Genomic DNA, 17,965 nt, shown 5'->3' with positions numbered 1-17,965 from the left:
CCAAGGAAAGGAATGCAACATAGAATCATAGAACCACTGAGGTTGGAAAAGACCTCTAAGATCATCGAGTCCAACCATCGACCCAACACCACCACCCACTAAACCATGTCCCTAAGCGCCTCATCTACGCGTCTTTTAAATACCTCCAGGGATGGGGACTCCACCACTTCCCTGGGCAGCCTGTTCCAATGTTTCACCACTCTTTCAGTAAAGACATTTTTCCTCACGTCCAATCTAAACCTCCCCTGGCGCAACTTGAGGCCGTTTCCTCTCGTCCTGTCGCTTGTTCCTTGGGAGAAGAGACCGACCCCCCCCTCGCTACAACCTCCTTTCAGGTGGTTGTAGAGAGCGATGAGGTCTCCCCTCAGCCTCCTTTTCTCCAGGCTGAACAACCCCAGTTCCCTCAGCCGCTCCTCATCAGACTTGTTCTCCAGACCCCTCACCAGCCTCGTTGCCCTTCTCTGGACACGCTCCAGCACCTCGACGTCCTTCTTGGAGTGAGGGGCCCAAAACTGAACACAGTATTCGAGGTGCAACATGCTGGGAGTTTGCTGACCATGCTCAAGGTATGAGGCTTGGGAATAATAAAGTATGCTTTTTGCTGCTCGCAAAACCTTCCCAAACTGCTCCTAGAAAGATGGTGAATGGGGACACTGAAAGAAATTCAGCGTGAAAGTGCCAATAATTAGCGTGGCAAAAGAATCATTAACTCCCCCAGGGCTCCAGCCCCCTCTTCCCCCTCAGAGCCAAACCTGGGCCAAGCAAATCCCTGTTTAAAGCACGTTGCGATGATTAAAAAGCCCCAGCCAAGAGGTGAGCAACCCTTAGCAGAGGACATCAGCCACGATTTCTTGCACAAAGCTCCTTCTGCCACCCTGGGGTTTCCTACTTTGTCTCAAGCAAATGAAATAATAATAATTAAAAAGGGTTGAAAGCCACAGATTTAAAGGAGAACAAATTAGACACAGAGAGCTGGGTAAAAAGCGCTGGAGGCTCCCTGCAAGGCTTTTTCTCGCTGTATTTTGGGGGGATCTTGGTGTTAGAGGGTCTGCAGGTCCGTCCCGCCCAGGAGAAGGCTGCGGATGCTCGTTACGCAAATAGGGAGCATGAAAGGCTGCCCATAGGAAGCATCGGTACCTGCCTGCTCCAAAGCCCTTTCGCATCGGATCCGGTCCCTAGCACAAAGCTGGGACTCTCCTCCTTTCGCTCGAAGCCTTTGCTCCCGGGTCCGGGATGTTTTCAGCTCCCCCGGCAATCCCAAACTCTCGCTGCTGCGCAAATGTCAGACCCTCCTCATTTATCCACCCCTCTGCGCAGCTAAGCAGAAAAAAATCAAGAAAGTGGTGTTTTTGTTTAGAGAGCCCGCAATCAGAGCGCGCTATATAATCAGTGGGCTTAGGAAGAAACAAGAAATACATGCAGATCCCCGAGCAAACCTCTGCAGGAAGGAGTTTCTTTAGTCGCTTTTTTCCAGCGGGCTCTATTTGCGTGCTGATTACCAGGAATTTGTTTTTTGGAGAGTTAAAGCAGCACCATCGAAACCTGCTGATATTGAAATATCCAGAGAAAACTCTTCACTGCGGATGCAGGGAGCTGAGCCCTCCCGGGGCAGTGGACCCCGGACCCCAACCTGGTCCCCAGGAAGCATAAAGAGAAATGGGGTTTTGCAGTGATGTTTTGCCCAAAGCATCCTCTAATTAACCTAAAATTTCCCCGCAAACAGACAAAAGCAAGTGGAAAAATGCCTGGTGACCTCCCTCGCAGCAGCGGTTATAACCCCAGATGAGTTCAAACACAGAAATGCAGCTTCATTTCTCATGCAAACCTGTATCCAGAAGGAGCCTTTTACTGATCAAGTTTTTCCACCGCGCTCGACGTGTGATATCCATCACACCACGCTGCCAGAGCCACCGAGGGCTGCCATCCCAGCGATGGATGCTGCCCTGGTTTATAACACGTCGCGCTTTGGTGGAGGTCGGATGCACCTGACCTTCAAAACCTGCACCTTTTGCAACCAAAACCTGCAACCGCTTCTCCAAAAGCTGCATCTCGCCGATGGGAAAAAACACGCAGCAGGTTCTCTTGCTGTGGCTAGAGCAGGAAGGGCAACTCTTTCCCCTTCTTCATCCTCTAAGAGGGCAGAAATAGCCAAAAAACAGCCTAAAGGAGATGCTGGTCAAATCCCATTTCAGCTGGAAATTGCTTTAATTTTTTCTGGAAGGGAATTTCCATACTGCCCATAAATACCCCATTTTTTTGGCCGCATCCTAAACCGCCCGGTTCTCCCTCATTCCTTTTCCAGGGACAGAAAAACCCACCTCCAGCCATCAGCTGCAAACTTTGCAAACCCAGACCGGCCCGAATCACCTCAAATTCCTCCAACCACCGAGGTCACCATGCTCAGGGGATCATGCCGAGCCTTTGGGTTCATCCCAACGCCTTTCCCAAGCCCTCCGGTCTTGGAAATTCGCCTCTTTACTGCAAATATTCCAGGGACCGTTTCTTTTTGCTGGCCTGGAGGCGAGCACACCCTGGGGTGAATGGACGAGCTGGATAACCCATGCAAATCCTCTGCTTTCAACCAAGAGGTTTTCCAGCACCATGAAACCACGAGGAATTTGCCCGAGCCAAATATCCAAGTGGTTTAAGCGCAAGCAATGCACCCACAAAACATTTAACTCTTTTAAACTATTTCACCCAATTCTTCCCAACGCAGAAGAAAAATAAGGGGAAGGTGCTACTTACTGGTATTTTCACCTCCTCTGACTTAAAACTGATTTTAAGTGGCTGCTATAGGGTAATGAATTAGCGCCGGCGATGTGGCAGAGGGATGCTTTATACGGCACCGCTGTAATAGAGGTTTTCCGTGTAATTTTTGCGCCTTTCTCCGCACGATCGGAAAAAAAACAACCCAGCTGCTTGGACCAGCTCAGACCTCAAAGTGCTCCTTCACACGTGCGTTATTCTGATTGCTTTTATTCAGGGCCCCCACGCTTCAAATCGCTGTAGTAGCCGACTCTCTTCGAGGGGGAATTTATCTTCCCAGGAGAAGGACAATTCTCCATCCACACAATAGCTCTGTGATTGCCAACCATTTCCCCGCAGCCGTACTCGCTCCCTTCTTCAAACCTGACATATCTGCCCTTTTCCAGCGTTTAATCTCTCTATTTACACGTGCAATCAGGGGCTGGAGAGGAGGGGGAAGGCACATTTCAAGCCCAGCTCGGGAAGTCGCGTCGTGGGTCGACCTTGAGGGTAAAAACACAAAATTGCAAATAAAATAAATGCCGAAGCTGGTGGTGGTCACCGGAGTTCGCTCTTCACATCTTGCTGTTGCTGACATTTGGAAATAGCAGCATAGATATAAATATACATTTTTATACATATCAGGTTTTTTTTTATATATATATACATATTTGTGTTGGTGTTATATTTATCTGTAACACCTGAAAGAGGCCAAAAGAGCTGCTGCAACCGCTGATCTCTCGCTGCCACAAAGCCAAGGTCAAATCCTGCCTTGGGTGACAAATTTGGGCAAACCCAAGGCAGGAAAGGAGGAACCCAAAAAGCTCACCAAATGGAAAAGAAAAATGGGAAAGTTGGATTTCTTGGCCTACCTGGACCCTCATTCATCTCTTTTCCATTCTGCATAAAATAAAATCAACTCTATCGAAGCAGCTTCTGAAAATTCAGGGCTCTGCTGACTTTTTGGAAGCTAAAGTATCCATGGGATGAACACACGGGTCCCAAGCCCCCAGGTAGGAGATGCTGAGTAAGATATGATACGTTTCTAGCAAAAACAGCTCTAAAAAAGCCACGAAGAAGAGCCAATTTGGGCATATGCAACTGCAAAACGTGATTGCTGGAGCAGCCTGTCCCATTGCATTCCCAGTTTGGAAACCAAAGCATCCCAGCTCCCCCCAGCCGTCTGACTGAGCAAAAAAAATATTGATTTTTACAGCCTATTCACTAAATCACCCTGAACTCCCTAAAAGCAAAGGCAAGGCATCTTCATCAGACAATCTGCAGTTCTTCAAGCCTTGCAAAAGTTAATGGTGACAGAAGAAATTTGATTTCCAAATAGAAACTTCTTAACCCATCTAGTAAATACAAGTCTTCATAACACCGATTACATACGCCAGCAGCTAAAACCCCACAGGTCTTGCCTGTAATTTTTCTAATAAACTTGAGAACTGCAAGCAGGCAGCGGCTTTATTGAATAGACTTTGCTTGGGTTATTAGAGACGTCACTAAAGACTTGATAATCTGGCTTCTGCACGGGTGAGAGTTGTGTGGTTGTGCATGACAATTACACAGGTAATGACTGAAGAGAATAAGATTGATAAGGAAAAGATTAAAGCCAAAATATAATTTGCCGTACCTTGCAGGGGGGGATATTGGAATAATATATCAAGCAGCCGATTTAGGAGCTGGGTGGCTTTCCTAACTGTTTTGCCCAAGAGAAATATTGGTCGATTTTTGTCCAGGGGGCTAAGGAAAATCAAAACCCATCTGTCAGCAGTAAGGAACTGAGATGAATGAGGATTTAACAAGCACGTACACACCCGCACCTACAGCCACCGCATTTCGTGTAAAAAAAAAAAATGGTTGTCAATGTCAAGTGCTATCTGGTGAATTTTTGTAGGGCACTGAAGTATTTTCTCCTAAATAGAGGGGAATTTATCTCCTGCTCTCCAGATTAACAAGACGTATTTTTAGATGAAGAGACGAGTCAGTTTTTATTAGTGATTTGAAGTTCGGGGTGGGTTTGTGCTCATCGTTAGCTCGGGTTCCCTGAAAACGCGTGTGCAGGCATTCGAGCAGCTGCAGTACATCTGCACACACGATCTCCTAAGAGCCCAAAGGGATTCATCCATCAATTTTCCATCAGCATCAATATAGGCATTTTTATGCTGTCTCACGATACAATCTCCAGGGTCTGTCCTGAGTCCGTTTTTGGGGCTCACAGGGCAGAGCTCCCTCCTCCATGGTCCCTGCACCACCGGATTCCTCCTCAAGGTGAACAGATGACAAAACTCACTAACCAATAAGGTATTTTCAAGAGTTTTCCCGGTAAAATTCAGCAGAAAACCGCTGTGAAACAAATTCTACAAATGAAAGCGACCCCCAGTCTCCCATGCGGCTCTCTCGAGCGGCTGCTGCACGAGAGAGGACATCCCGCAGTGAAACCCCCTATGAATTCCCGGTGTGAGCACCCACTTTCGGGTGACGGATGGAAACGCTAACGCATCGCACAGACAATTCCAACATAAACACAACGGGGAAGTCCCAGGCTTGGCCGCACGGTTTTGCCAATATAACCACGAGCAGGTAAGAGCACAAGAAAGCATCGAGTAATTCAGCGCCACAAAACCATGCCAGCAGCAGCGGTCTTTCCAGCGCAGCCCAGTCTCACTGGGGAACTGTTCTAAGCTACCGGGATAAAGCACTTTTGCTGGGATAAGCTGCATCTCCACCAGGAAACACTAATCCAAGGTCGCTCCCACACAGACCTGCAATCCCTTTGAGTGGGCAAGTCCTCCATGGCTCATCCAAGGTGGCAGAGCAAGCCAGAGGTGGACATGCAAACCCACGCTCGTGGCCCGGGCTCTTAGAGACGCTCTTGAAGTGCATGTTTTTGTCTGCTATGAGCTTGCTATGTTATTTCCTACAAGAAGAGGCGGCATTACGATTTTCACCTCCGTGCAGACCACAAATACCTCCCATATTTGTGCAACTGTGCAATGTCTGTGCAAGGAACACCCTTATTTACCTCGTCATCAAGAGCACTTCCAAAACGCTTCACTGCTGTCGTGCCCTCCTCCTAGTGCTGATGCCCATCAAGCTGAATATATCCAGGGGGGAAACAGCGTTTCAGCTCCAAGACTGGGAATTAGGCTGGATCCATTATCAGAAGTGGATAGTGGTTTAGTGGTGGACTTGGCAGTGGTAGGTTAACGGTTGGACTCGATGATCTTAAAGGTCCTTTCCAACCTAAATGATTCTATGAAATATCACTTCATTTATCTGCTCCCGGAAAATAGATAATTAATAATTAGGGAAGTGATTGTTCCCCTGTACTCGGCACCGGTGAGGCCGCACCTCGAACACTGTGTTCAGTTTTGGGCCCCTCACTCCAAGAAGGACGTCGAGGTGCTGGAGCGTGTCCAGAGAAGGGCAACGAGGCTGGTGAGGGGTCTGGAGAACAAGTCTGATGAGGAGCGGCTGAGGGAACTGGGGTTGTTCAGCCTGGAGAAGAGGAGGCTGAGGGGAGACCTCATCGCTCTCTACAACCACCTGAAAGGAGGTTGTAGCGAGGTGGGGGTCAGTCTCTTCTCCCAAGGAACAAGCGATAGGACGAGAGGAAACGGCCTCAAGTTGCACCAGGGGAGGTTTAGATTGGACGCGAGGAAAAATGTCTTTACTGAAAGAGTGGTGAAACATTGGAACAGGCTGCCCAGGGAAGTGGTGGAGTCCCCATCCCTGGAGGTATTTAAAAGACGTGTAGATGAGGCGCTTAGGGACATGGTTTAGTGGGCATGGGGGTGTTGGGTCGACGGTTGGACTCGATGATCTTAGAGGACTTTTCCGACCTTAATGATTCGATGATTCTAATGTAGCACTGGGCCAATTGTGCTTCTCTGCAGCCAACTAAAGGCAGGCGAGGAGCCCTGAGTAACCCTAAAAATCCACCACCCAGAAATACAACATACTTCGACACACGAGACAAACATCCCCTTTCTTAGATCCTAGCCAAAAGGGATGCAAGTGTTATTGAGCGTGATGACTTGCACGGGTATTGCTTTTTTTATTCCCCATGGCAGGCGTGAAGCTGCTTATATCCACGGGGAGAAAAAGCCAGCCCAAAAGGGCAGGATTATTTCTTTTTCTCAGCTGTGCCCATTGCAGAATTGATTCGGCCGACAACCTGTGAAATACAGTTAATGAGCTTGGGTTTCTGTCGCCCTGGGTCGCTCCAAGGATGAGATTTCCTACCCTCTGATGTGTCAATTTTCCACTTCCAAATTCGGTCTGGGTTGTGGAAACAGAGTATTAGCCGTGATTCATGAGTATTAGCACAGAAAGAAAAATATTATCGGAAATTTGAAGTACTTATCCTTCTTTGGAATAAGCCTAGATAGAATGAACACAATACTGTGTAGCTTTAAAAGCAGACGAATGAAAAAGAAGATGACATGTTCTCCACAAGCAACGTAACTTCAGCTTTGGCAGAAAGATATTGTCTAGGCTTAGATCGTAAAGAAATAGAGAGCTTCCAGTTGCTCTGATGGACAGGAAAAAGAGGGTTATATGTTAGAGGTGTAACTGAGTCCAGGCAAACGCCCACTGTTATAACTTAGCATCCAAACAGAAAGAAAAAAGTCAGTTGATAGGGGATTAAGTAAGAATTAATTTTTAAGCAAGCAAGCTATCAGGGCTATTTAAACACCACAAGTACCACTCGGACGGGACGTCTCTGGCCACACCCTTAGAGACTCCTCCAAGCACCCGGGGTTAGGAGGCAGCTCTCAAACAGAGCAGACGGTATCTCGCTGCGATAGCGATCTGATGGGAAACCTCCTCTTCTGCTCCCTCACTGCACGGCTTTGATCCCTGCAACCTTTTCAAGCGCAACGCAAACAACCACCTATCGCAGGTGGCACAAAACCAGACGTATCGAAAAGCAACGATAATTTCATCTGCTCATGCAGACGCAAAGACAATATTGGTTTTCTGATCTGGGCTCCCATTTGTCTTAATTGGAAATGCAAATGCTGAGCAATTTTTAAAAGCAATATTGCAAGCCAGTACAAGTGAGCGCTAGCTACCCAGAGCGTTTGATTTTAATAAACCAATCAACCCAAACCAGTGGGAGATGAAGGTGTTATGCAAACCATTAGCATGGAAGGCACGTGCGCGCTGGCAGGAATGCTCCGTGGACCAGCACGGATTATTCATCCAAAAGCAACTTCCTCACCGAGGGAGCATCAGACGCAGCCGAAGAGCCGACAGAGCCGTCACGGAGCTCGTCAAGGGACGCTGGCCCTGGCCGAGGGTGATGGAAGAGCTTCTCCCTCATCTGAATGGAGGGAACAGCTTATAATTCAGCTTATAAATCCCCGCAGTCTCCTGCTCCTCGCTGGAGGCAGAGGTGTTACCCCAGAGCAAGGGCAGGCGATGAGCTGCAGGGAGGACGGGTGTTCAGATGCCCAACGCACCAACAAAACCCCTGGAAAGCAGGTTAGGAGGGAACAGCTTTGCCCTAGTGTCCTGGATCTCTTCCAGGTTGGACTTCAAAGGTAATTCTTCCTTCTGCTAAGAACTCCCTTGCAAAAGGAAACAAAGCTATTTTCTACTGGCATCGTCACGGCTAAAATAAACGTAACGGTGGAGAATTTGCTCCACCAGAGATGGGATCTCAGCCCCAAAAATAACTCCCTTGTTACCTCAGGAGGAAGGCAGCAGCGCCTCCCACAGATGTTGGGAGGCATTCAGCCACGGATAACAGGGAAATTAGGGTGCCAGCTCTGCAAATTAAATGTATCCTCTCCCTGTTACCCCTCCGCTGGCTTCACGGCGGAGCTGAAAACACCGAGCAGTCACATCATGCAAGCATTTAAATCCAGGAAGGGGCACATGATTGCTCTAAGTCGTGGCGGTGACTTGTTAGAATACATTAATTTTCGTCCTTGAGATCACCCAGACCATCCCCGAGGGCTGCACGGAGAGCGTGGTAACGGCCTTACCGTCTTCAGCAGCGTCCGGTTGTCCCTGAGGCTCCCCACCATGCCAACGAAGGAGACGCCGAACATGGTGAAGCCCAGCAGGAGGAGGACGATGGCCGGAGCCAGGAAGATCCCTTCCAAGGTTTTGTGCTTTTGCCTCTCCACTTCGGCGTAAATCCCAACGCACAGGATCACGAGGCCGAGGATCTGCAAGGGAAGCACGGGATGGGATTCAGATGCCAACGGGGAAAAAGCAGAGGCTTCGAGGGAGAGGTGGAGGTGGAAGACGTCCCAGACGGCCAAGGAAAACTGACCCAACTCCGGGACATTTAACATCCAATCCTAAACGCTACCGTCAGCACTCGGCACACCCCCTTTGCTCGAGGCTGGGCTGCTCTTCCTCTGGCTGGGAAGGGGACGTATCATTGCAGCGTGACCAATCTAGCTAGACAGCTTTAAGCTAGGTTTTGCTAGGTTTTTCCTCTCCCCTTCCCGGCCGTATCTTTACGGTCTGTCCGGACGCTCAGCTTGGCCCTTGCCTTGGGTTTGATAGACCCAGAGGCTGATAGTTATTAACACCAACAGCCCACCCTGCCAACACTCCACCCTTAGACAGCACGATCCCCAAAACGACTCATTTCACTCCATCATTTTTACACCTGGCTCGAGCACCGACTTGCACCCAAACCCACAGTGAGCCGCTCACCCTCTCTCCGCACGCCAGCACCAACAATTAGAAACGAAGCTCCCTGCACCGTTACAAAGCGCTTTTGATCCCTGGATGAAAAGTGCCATAAAGAAAAGCAACGGATTATTTATGACAACCTTCCTCCCCTCTCTCCCCTTTCAATGAAACAGCCCTAATTGAAGAAGAGAGCCTAACGATGCCAGGACAAAGCAGGGCTCCAAAAAGGGCTGTTTGCATCCCTTCAGCTCCTTTCAACATCAAAGCCAGCGATGCGATCCCAAGCCTTTCGTGCTGTCAGGAGCCTTTCGCATCGCGCCCGTCGGCCCTGCGGCACAGCCGGAGGCGAGCGGCTTCTCAGCCAGCGCCGAGCTGACACTTGAAAAGGTCAGCGAGGAAACTGAGGAGCATCTGGAGCCCTTTTCACGCTACTTTTTGCAGCCCTCCCCACCCCAAATCACAGCGGGAGGCTCCTGGGGGAAAGCCCCTGGCCGCAGACACACGCGCTCAAAAACCTACATCTCCAAAGAGGAAAACCTCCTTTTTTCGCTCCTTTTCCATCGCTTTCACCTTTCCAAAAGGCTTCATTGCTCCTAATGAGTTTGCTCGAACTCTTCCTGCTAATTCACGCCGACAATTCAATCCTTAATTTTCATGCAGAATCTTCGCTTTTTTGGGGAGTTGATTTTTTTCTTCTCTACTCTGCCTGGATACTATTCCTGGTGCGTTTTTGTTGCTAGTTTATGTCTATCAATCACTGTCCGCTTCCAGGCTCCATCTCATCTATAAAGGAATTGAAAACTCTCGGAAAGTGAAATTTAGACTCGTGATATTTTACAGACGCTTCAGTTATTTGAAACTAAACAGGCAGGCCTATTTCTGATAACAGGCTTTTAATCACACTTTCATCTTTATACTCTATTTTAAGCATCAGGTTGGTGCGCTGGGATTAGGTTTGATTTAATGTTTCTCTCTTATACAGTGTCCCAGGAAATGCATTTGGGTTTGAAGGCGGGGGGTAGACGTTAATGCACACCACGCGTCCCCCGCTAATCCCCGCCGTTCCTCCCGCGTGCCAGTCAGAACAACTTTCTCCGTTTTAATTAATCCTTCTGCGATGCGAGTGAGGGAAGAGATCATGGAAAGTGTACGGCGCAAACCCGGGAGGGGGTTCAAGGGCTGGATGCTTGAGGGGGTGAGGAAGCGGCGTGCATGGGACGGGCCTCCCCTGCTAGCAAGGGAGAGAAACCGAGGAGGGTTTTCAGGCTGGACACGTGCATTGCTTTAAAAAAGCTTTCCCAGAGCTGAAAGTATCCTTGAAAAATGTAAAGCTCGTGGCATGCATGAGGCTGCTGCGGAGCAGTGCTGGTCCTTCCTCCCAGCATCGCCACGGCCATCCTTTTGGCAGGGAAAACCCCCACCGGTGCCACGCATAACACCCCTTTTTTTGGAGGGGGGCACGCACTGCTTATTTGCCATGCAAACGCAATGGGGAAATGCAAGTGCAACGGGGAAAAGGCGCTGCACGGCACGGGGAGATACCGCCAGCAACCCAAGCCACGCCGCATGGCTTTTTTTGGGTTTCATGGCTTAGAAAAGGCTGCGTGCTTTGTATGCCCGAGCACCTCAAACTAGTCCCTGGGACTAACAAGCAAATATTGAGCTGACCCACCTGAATTTCTTGGCTCTCTCCCTGCTTAGCTCCTAGTTTAAAAGGTCACCCAGCCCCTTGCAACCTGCTTTGCTAAGGATTAGTGCTGCAGGCCGGACCCCAGCCCATCTCCGCACCCCGCCGGCTAAAAAGCACCCTCCGATTAAAAAAAACCAACCAAACAACAAGAGTTGCTTCTACTCAAAGCAGCTTAAAGCACAAGAAAGCATCTTGCGAAGCAACACACACCTCGAGGAAGGGAATGGATACACTGGCACATCTCCCAGCAAAGGCAGATTGCAAAGGAAAGCTTGCTTGAATATAACGAGTTTTGGAAGGACGGGCAGGGAGCAATGCTGTTGCAAGATGGGTGGCAAAGGGATTTGGATGGAGAAGAGCTGGAAAGAGAGACCAGCGCTCCCTGAAAAGCGGCGTTTCTGTGAAAAAATGGTGGATTTGGAGCAAACCGGCGACGTCAAAGTCTTTGCCAGGACCTATGCAGCACCGTAAAAAACTGCAAGGGAAATAACCATATATTTCATCAAAAACCTGATCATCCCGTCCCCCTTCGGCCGGAGATGAGCATCAAAAGCAGCAGGAAAAGTTTGCATCACCCTGGCTGCTCTGGTTTCCACCACTGAGTTTCTTGGGGGGGGGGGGGGGGGGGTGTTTTTGCCATGCAAATTCAATCAGCACGGATATTTTTTATTCCTGGCGTCACAACCCTTTTCTACCACCCACACTCGATGAGATGGTAAGGCACATAATGAAGTTTGCTGGTAAACCCTCTGTAGTTACATATTAATTGCCTGGTGATCACCTTAATACAGTGCAAACACCAGGACAGACAGCAGCTGGTAATTACAACTGCTCTGCAATGCATCTAAGAGAAAAAGCAAATCTGCACTTACCCTCTAACGAGAGGAGGATTACCCCGTTTCTATATGATAAAAACCACACGATTGAACCATCGCTGCGGGGAAAGTCAAGGGGGTGGCTGCAACTCCACCAGACCTTGCAGCGAAGGCGTCCTGCGTCAATTCTCCTCTTATAAGCTAGGAAGAAATCACCTTCGGGTTTAATTTCAGCCCTGCTTGATTTTAGTGCTTCTTAGAGTTTGTACGAGCTGAGTGGGCAGGGGATGGAGGGCAGTGAGCAGTCGCCCGGGATGTCCAACCTCCATTCCCACCCCAAAAATGACCCCTGGGATGTGATCTCCCCTCCCTCCCTCCCTCCTGGATAGATAAAACTGCAAACTTGAATTTCTCAGCCCGATACAAGTTGCTATGACCAACCCTTCCCCCCGGCCAGGATTTTAGCAGCCTCTGAAACCGCAGTTGAACGTGGGACTGTTTCCCGACAGAGACGGGAAGACCTGACGTGTTGCACCACACTGTGATAAGGCTTTTGTGCAGCCCCCTCGAATCAGCTCTGACATCAAGGAGCAAAACAACTCGACAGAGCCCAAACCAGGGAAGTTCAATCCTTGGCGGGGACAACTTAAAGAGCGCTTTTCTTCGGGTGATGAGGAGCTGCAGATCTGCCCGAGCCCCTTCCCCACCTTCGCAGCCCATTTCCAAAGCTGTTTCGCTCCAACCCCGTCTCTTCTTAACGGGATAACAGAGATGCTGGTTTTCCTCTCCAGGCATTTCTCCATCTAATGGGCAAGGAAAGAGCTGGGGACCTGGGAAGGAGAAGAGCTAAAGGTGGAAATCCCTGGTGGAAATCACTGGCCCACTGATCGCAGAGTCATTTAGAGACCCGGAGGTCAAGAAGTGGGATGAAAGGTAATTAATGAACAGAAAATAATATAACACACAGCTCTGATAACGCTGGCAGGGTTTGGGGGGTGCCAAACGGGTGGCTTGAGCTCACAGCTAACTCACAGGTGAGTCAGGGAGTTTGCAAAGCTCTCTTCGAGCTGTGGGCTCGCTGGTGCTTGTGATTGCTTCTCCATCCCCGCATGACTTGGCTTTGGCACAGAGGCAGCTACCCGATGCTAACAAGAGACATGCATGGCCCTACCCTGACCTAAAAATCTCACTAAATACCTAAGAGATGCCACATTCCCCTTGTCCAAGACCCAAAAGACCCGAGTAACGAGAGCTACTCTCAGCCACATACAGAGCAAACGGGTACCACGAATCCAAGGGGACGTCAACACGGCCGAAGCAGCGCAACCTCGAAGCCTGCCGAGGGCCAAGCAGCAGCCGCGGCTCGTTCCAGGGTGAACGGCATTAATTGGATGAGTCAACGCCACGCTAACGCGAGGCAGTAATTTCTCCTTATTCAGGAACACCAAAAAGTCACGATGACGGCGGCTTCAAGCCCACGCAGACCCCGGCAGCCGGATTACGTGAGTCAGAGCACTGGTCCGGGGAGGAGCAAAGGGAACGGGGCATCACTTCATTCTCCATCCGAGATGACCAGAGGGCAAACCTCACTTTTCCAATCCCCAGCTCACAGCAGAATTGTTCTTCGAGCTTTTGCAGATCCGTCTGCCTTCAAGTTAGCAGACAGGGCACTCCTGCTCCTCCTCAGAAGGTTTTATTGTAACGTGCAGGTGAGAAAATGTTATATAGGAAGCGCTGAATGCTTTTAGTCATTGAAAGATAGAATCACGGGATTAATAACACAGCGATTAAATACATCGTATAATGCTTAACTGCCGACGGTACGTATGAATGTAAAAAAAAATACACTTTTATAAGGGTCAATTAAAATAGCAGTTTTCAATTTTATGAAAAGAGTAAGAAAAGGGAAGAAGCACGTCTTTTTGAAAAGAAAACTTCAAAGCTGTGCTCTGCTGAATCCTCGACAACTTAAATCTACCTGTATAAAACCAGCCGGTCCAACCCGCAATGCTCGAACCTCTCTGCCGTTTGCTCCATATTTGGTTTAAAGCCACTCTCCGGCTTATCCCACACTCCTTTACTGATTTTCCCACCTATAAATAAGCGCTTTCATTACAGGAAAGCACTGGAAAGGATCTAGCCACTCTAGATCCAGTTTTCTGCAGGCTGGGACAACCCTACACTAGGAAACCGTGATCAATCTCACCCCAAACCTCCTCGATCCTTCCCGGTGAACCAACTCAAGTCTTATTCCACTGATTTTTTTTACCCTGGGGGGTTAAATTTCTGAAGCCTTCATGCAATGCAAGTGAGAAGTTCCTACACAGTTATTTTTTATCGAGTGCATTTGGCCAGAGCGAAACCCAGCCCCGGTCACGTCTGGTTAACGAGGTTTTGAAGGGTTCGGCAGCGCTGTTGAATTAATACGGCGGCGACATGTGCAAATGAAGGCAGAAGTAGGTCAGGCAGCTGAAAAGCTCGCAGGAGCCACGCGATCCGTATGGATTCGACAGGGCAACGTCCCCACGCAAGGACCGTCCCAGGGTTGAAGGCAGGCTGGGTCAGAGCGATTCAAAGTGGCTTTTTTGCAGCTATTTTCCGGTCGCTGGGAAATTATTGAGCCTCTTCTTGCTGGCAGACTCGCCAGGATGCCTCACTGAGCCCCCCAAAACGCCCCAGCAATTAATAAGCATCTGGCATCGAGATTGTGCTGGTTCATCCCACCGTTAGTCTACGTTTGCGAAGCGCAGCCCCGACCTGGGTTCAGATCAGTTGGGAGAAAAAAACCCTTCACCTCCTCCCCATCCCCACAGCTGCTTAAAGGCATTTGGGGAAACCTCAAACCGAGCAAAACTCAGCTCTTTAGAGAAACCAAAACCACGGTGACAGATTTTCCCGCAGATTAATTTTGCAAGCAAAAATATTGCGCTATCCTTACCCAAAAAGTCAAACCGCAGCCACCAATGGGTTAAGAAATCTGGATTTTTTTTTGGTCTTGTTGGGTGCAGCGGGAGTCCCACGAGGGTCCTGGCCACCTCGCGGGAGAGACTCGAGTCTCCTCTCCCCTCGGGAGCCTTCCTACCCAGCAGGCCACAGGGAGACCAGTGAGATATTCTACAAAAAAACCCCTTTTTTTCTTATTCTCATTCACGCCCTGGGGTGGGCACAAGTCATTCAGCGCAGCGAGACAACGGGCTTCGCCGTCCCCAGCTAGCGAGGGCGAGCGCTGCCCTCCCAATGAGCTCATTCATTAAGGGGAAAAAAAAAAAAAGTAAATAAGGAAATAAAAAGCATTTTCAAACTCTGCTTGTAACCCCGTTTACCGTTCACAGCCTGCCCTGGGAACTCGCGCAGATATTTCTGCGATTACACCTATACAATTGGAGACGCATGCCACTATACACGCCAAGCAGGCAGCTGTGCACGGGGCGGAGAGGATTAATTAGACCTGAGGAGGAAAGATCCGTAAATATGGACTGGATCATGCAAGATTAACCCCCAGGAAGGTGCTAACTTCATATCTCATGCGTTAACTGAGGATGCACAGACCCGAACGGGACAGAAAATTTCTTGCTTCCCCCTCCCCCTGCTCCGACACGTGCTTGCACCTCCCAGGTGCCGGGGAAGCCTCACCCCGACCGTAGCTGCCTCAATGATTCAAAACTGCTTAAAAACAAGCTTTATTTTCTCCTCTTAAAATAACCAACCTGGCTAAAATACCCGCCCCTTGATGTCTGCTTTCATGCCTTGTCCCTGTTGAACGACATAAAGGCAACGGCCGAGATGGGCGAACCGGCTGGCAACGCCGCCCGCCAGGTGCTTGTGTGGTAAACACATTAAATTTCCATGTTTACGCTCCAAATGCCTCGAAACGCGACTCGCTGCCACGAGGGATTTGCAAGAGCGGCTCTGGGGATGGGCAGTCCCGGGGAGGTGCTCTTAAATCCACCAAAACCCACGGTTTCGCCCAAGATTGCCCGTTTCGGACCCAGCTAGCGCCAAGCACGAGGGGCTTCGCGGCACCTGATTTTACCGCAAGGATTTGATGCCTTGGAAGGGGAAATTTTGACAGGGAAAAGTAAAATCCAACCCACAGGGGTGGTATGGTGGGGGGAAACGCCAGGAAGGACAGAAAAGCAACCGGAGCACCTACCGAGAAGAGGGTGGCATAGGTGGAGAGAGCAAATTTGACGCTGTAGTAATAGAGGTGGGAATTTCGGCACTCGGAGGCTTGAGCCATCTTTGCAGTTCCAGCGAGAGGGGTTCGCTCGCTGCCCGCCGGACCCTCCCTGCTCCGGCCAGCTCCCGCCCTCCGCCGCCGAGCCGAAAAAGCGTACACACGCACACGGGCAAGCCTTGAACTTGAACTGCTCCCTCCGACTTCCGCCTGGCAGAAGCAGGGAGCAATTAGAAGGAAGGCAGCAGCGGCACAAGTGGCCGGCGTTAACCCTTTACTGAGTTTGTCGCTTGGTTTTGCTGCCGAGAGCAACAGCAAAGCTCTGTTTAAGTGGATTTACTCCAACAATTATTCCAAAAAAATGGTGCACGGGTGGATCTCTAGCAAATTTTTAACAGCAAACGTGGTGCAATCGGGGCGCCTCCTGCCCTTGCCGGCGTGCTGAAAGAGCCTGTTGCAATCCTGCAGCCATCCCAGGAGTTCTCCTGCGGCAGCAAAGGGTGAAGTGGCAGCCCAAAATCTAACAAGAACAGGGACAGATGCCTCCCAGGCGGTTGCTCGGAGCCCAGGACAAGAGAGCAATGTCCAGATTTACCTGTCGTAGCTTGCTACTGCATGCAACACCTCACTTTCAACACCACCTTGAGCTGCCCGGCGCTTGCGTGAATAGGAAGAAGGAAAGAGAAATTACTACACCCAGGCTCGGTGAGACTTAACGCTTGAAAGAAAAGGCGTGGGGAGCAAGAAACCGGCACCGGGAGACCGCACGGCTCCTGGAAGGATTTGTACGGCTGTACAAACATAGTACTAGAGAGCGTAAAACTGATGTTTAATAAAAAGAGCAAAAAGAGGAGCTTGGAAAAGCCGCGTCTGCAGCCGGTCTCCGACGATGCAGAGGAGCACCCAGCAAAGAGGAGCACCCAGCAAAGAGGAGCACCCTTCGTTTCTGCAGCTTGACTCGGTGCGGATCAGAGATGGGAAGAAAAAGGAGCATCGTCTGCAGTGTGGCTCGTGGCCTGGGAAACGTTTCAAAAACCCAGCTCTTGGGAGGAAGATGCTGCTTCTCTCTGGGGTAGCCAAATGGAGAATTTAAAGCAAGGTTTGAAGAAGTAACAGCGACTCAGGGCTGCACCCAAAGAAGCGGGAGCTGTATTTACCTGGCTCTTAGCAGACGTAGAGTAATTCAGCGCAGCGGAAGAGGCTGTATCCCTTTCCTTTTAGTTTATAAGCTGCGAGGGTGAGAACAGAGATGGGATGAGAGTTATACGATTATCAATGGCCAGCAGATCCCAAATGCTGAGGATCTTATACTTCAGGATATGATAACAGGATGAAACACGTCCCAAAAATGACATTTCTGGACATGATTTAGCTGCAGCCGACTGTGGTCACGTTGAACGAGCAAAGAGAGAAGTCAACTTTTCTGCCTATTTTTTTTAAAACTAATCTAAAATGAACTTTTAGTGTGTTGGAGCCCGGTTTATACCAGCACTTTCCATTTTGCCAACACCCAACAAAGCTGGCGCTGTGAATTTCTTATTTTTGGAATAAGAAACCCCAAAACCCAGCATTCAGCAAGAGACATTTGGGGAGAAGCACGATGTATTTCCTCCACCCTTTCTTTCCTTTTTGAAGGATGCCGCAGCCAGGAGAACAGTCAATTAAAAAGAAATACCCGCTTGCCCCCGTGACTTTTCTCATGGTTTTCTAACGCCTTTCCGTCAGGTTTGACTGTGCACCAGGCGCAGGGATGGCGGGGGCTTATTTTCAACTCGTTGCACAGAGAAATCTTGGCGCTCGGTGACTAACCCTCTGTGCATGCGCTTATTTATATAATACGCTTTCTCCGCTTTAACTCAGGAGTCAACTTAG

At 49.6% G+C, this 17,965-nt stretch overlaps 1 protein-coding gene across 1 annotated transcript in view; it reads right to left on the bottom strand.

The window, feature by feature from the left end:
- Window positions 1-16,228, bottom strand: part of LOC143170579 (tetraspanin-15-like) — a 46,095-nt gene extending 29,867 nt beyond the window's left edge. The window contains exons 1-2 of the mRNA XM_076358989.1: window positions 16,070-16,228; window positions 8,748-8,933 (exon numbers count right to left, since the gene is read on the bottom strand). Of these exons, the coding sequence (XP_076215104.1) occupies window positions 8,748-8,933; window positions 16,070-16,156 (273 nt within the window). The 5' untranslated portion in view covers window positions 16,157-16,228. The remainder of the gene's footprint in view (window positions 1-8,747; window positions 8,934-16,069) is intronic.
- Window positions 16,229-17,965: the final 1,737 nt, after the last annotated feature.

This window comes from Aptenodytes patagonicus, chromosome 24 (genome assembly GCF_965638725.1).
Source record: "Aptenodytes patagonicus chromosome 24, bAptPat1.pri.cur, whole genome shotgun sequence".
In the NCBI taxonomy this organism is placed as follows: domain Eukaryota; kingdom Metazoa; phylum Chordata; class Aves; order Sphenisciformes; family Spheniscidae; genus Aptenodytes; species Aptenodytes patagonicus.
This window is presented reverse-complemented; position numbering and strand designations above follow the sequence as displayed.